Here is a 2,545-nt window from a genome sequence, read left to right on the forward strand (position 1 = left end):
GGCCCGTGTGGCCAGGAGGGGCAGGGGTCGGCCCCGCCTGTCCTTCCTGAGGTCTGTGCCCCTACGGCCCCTGTCGCTGGCCTCCCTGACTACAGGCTCCATCTACGAGCCCCTCTCCAGAACTCGCAGGGCTGGGGCGAGGGCAGGCCGCACGCCCCTGCCTCAGGGGCTCTGTGGTCAGCCCGGCCCTGGGGCAGGCTCGGCGCTCATTCCCAGGCCTGCCCAGCTTCCCGAGGCTCAGCGGGGCGGCTCCCGCTGCTCGCCCGGCCTGGCCCCGCCAAGGGCCAGCGCCCCAGCTCCTGCCCACACTGTCATTAGCCAGGGCCGGGGCTGCCACCTGTAGGGGAGGGGACGGGAGGAACGGGGGACCAAGCTCCTGCCCACCTATGGCCCGCCGAGGGGAGGGGGCTGGAAAGCCACAGAGCAGCCTAGAGCTGAGGAAAAGCGGCCCACGGCGGGGGCGCCCCTCCCCTGTGTGCAGCGCCTGGTCCTCGGCTGGGGCGGGAGGGGCGGCTGCAGGCTGCTGCCGTCTTGGAGAGGGAGCAAGTCTAACATCCTCCAGGGCCGCTATTTCCCATGCAGTGCGCACGCTCAATTTAAAAGGCCCCTGTGTTCCAGCAAGCGAGCAAGCGGGCTTTTGTTTCTAATGCATACTGTGAAAGGAAAAAAAATCACAGTTATCCACCTTCTCAGGGCCTGTGGGCATTAGAATTCTTTTTTTTTTTTTTCTTCAGACCAGCAACTGGGGGAGACCAGCCTGTCCCTCGGGGTGGCATGGCTGAGCACTGCGTGCGGGCGTGCCGCGCCCTACTGGCCGGGCCCCCAGAGGAGGGCAGGCACCGTGGGGCCTTCGGGGCCAACACCGCCCAGATCTTTGGCTTCGGGAGCCGCAGGGTACCACCGGGGCCCGTGCGGCAAGTGGGGAGGCTCTGGGTCTCAGGGACGAGGGCCCAGAAAAGTGCGCTGTGGTCCCCTCGTGGCCTATTTGGCAGAACAGGGAGGGAAGGAGAGGGGGGAGGTGAGGTGAAAAGGGGAGTCTGGGACGGGTGCGGGGGGGGGGGCCCTCAGTTCCTTGCAGCCACGCGGGGCCCAGACAGGCTGCGCGCAGCGGCAGGGGCTCGGGGTGGGCGGGCAGGGCAGGCGCCACGCGCCGGCAGCTCCGTCCCCCACCGCTCCCTGCCCGCTGACCGACCGACCGACCGGTCACCTGTCAGCTCCTGGAACCTGGGGGGCCTGGCTGAGGGAGTGCGGGGTCCCTCGGAGGCAGGCGAGGGGACGCTTAGGACTGGCCCCTAGCGCTTCATACTCCATGTCCCCAGGGAGGCAGCTCGCTCCCTGGCAGGGTGCGGGGTCCGTGCACTCGGACGGCGGACACCGGACTCCGGACTCGACAACAGCAGGCGTGTGCTGGCCGCCGCCCGCCCCCAGCGTGCAGTCTTTTCTGCCTGCCCCACACGCTTCTCGGCCAGAAGAGAAGGGGAGCAGGCCGCGTCAGTCTCTCGAGGCTCCCTCTGCGGCCGCCTCCGGGACCTCGGGCGGAGGCGGGGGACACGAGCCTCGGCCTCTCGCCCGCGGGGGGCTGCGGCTGTGGGGGCTGCTCCCCGGGCCGAGAGCCTGCCCTGGGCCGCCACAGCCCCCCACTCCTGGGGAGGCTCCCCCCTCCTCAGGTCAACAATTGCTGCTGTTCCTGAACTCGCCGTTCTCGGTAATCTGCAATTTGGTGGGGTTGGTGGGGGAGATGCCGTTACGGGCTTGCATGCTGTACCTCTCTTTCAGCTGAGTCAGGGCACTCATGAGGCGGGCGTTGGCAGCGTCCAGCGAGGCGATGCGCTTCTCCTGCGGAGAGGGGCCTAGCTGGAGTCTGGGAACGGGCTGCCAGGCTGAGGGCAGCGTGCTGGGGAAGGGTCTCCTGGGGCCGGGCCGGGGGCCGGGAGGCTGCCCGAGGCACGTGCGCACGACTCCTGGCTCCACCCACCCCTGCTGCCCGGCCGGGCGGGCCCCAGGACAGGCCGCCCGGCTCCTGAGTGTGGCAGACGGCGAGCGAGCGCACAGCTCCCGGCCCTGCGGTGCCGTCTGCCGCGCCGGGGCCCAGCCAGAGAACGGGGGCGAAGGAGCCTGCGGCCAGACCCTCGTGAGTCCTTGAGGCCGGGGGGCGCCGCTGCTCTGCGCAGAAGCCCCTGCGCTGGCTCCAGGCTGCTCCCCCACTCCAGCAGCTCCTGCCCTTGGCCAGCAAAGCCCCCCAGTGAGAGGCACCCGCCCCCATCCCCCCGCTAGTCCCCCCGCTGGGAGGGGCCGGGCCTGCGGCACGAGCTGTCCCGTGCGCTGGGCCCAGGCCTGACTTCTGGGAGCAGAGACTGCGGCCTCTTGCTCTTCCTCAGTGGAGATGACAGGAGGCGGGGAAGCCAGTCACCCCCCTTTAGCACCTGTGGCCAACCCCAGGGCGCGAGTCCCCACCTGGGCATCAATGATCTTCTGCTTGGAGTCCACGGCCGCCTGCATTTCCGCGTGGTCCTTCTTCAGCTCCTCCTCCACGGACATCAGCCTG

General features: G+C 69.7%; 1 protein-coding gene across 1 annotated transcript in view; it reads right to left on the bottom strand.

Moving 5' to 3' along the window:
- Nucleotides 1–6: 6 nt before the first annotated feature.
- The window catches only part of DAB2IP (DAB2 interacting protein), a 64,725-nt gene continuing 62,186 nt past the window's right edge, over nucleotides 7–2,545 (bottom strand). Inside the window, 2 exon segments of the mRNA XM_012721228.1 lie at nucleotides 7–1,836; nucleotides 2,455–2,542. Coding sequence (XP_012576682.1) covers nucleotides 1,669–1,836; nucleotides 2,455–2,542 — 256 coding nt within the window. The 3' untranslated portion in view covers nucleotides 7–1,668.

Source organism: Condylura cristata, unplaced genomic scaffold (assembly GCF_000260355.1).
Source record: "Condylura cristata isolate star-nosed mole 26May11 unplaced genomic scaffold, ConCri1.0 scaffold00006, whole genome shotgun sequence".
NCBI lineage: Eukaryota > Metazoa > Chordata > Mammalia > Eulipotyphla > Talpidae > Condylura > Condylura cristata.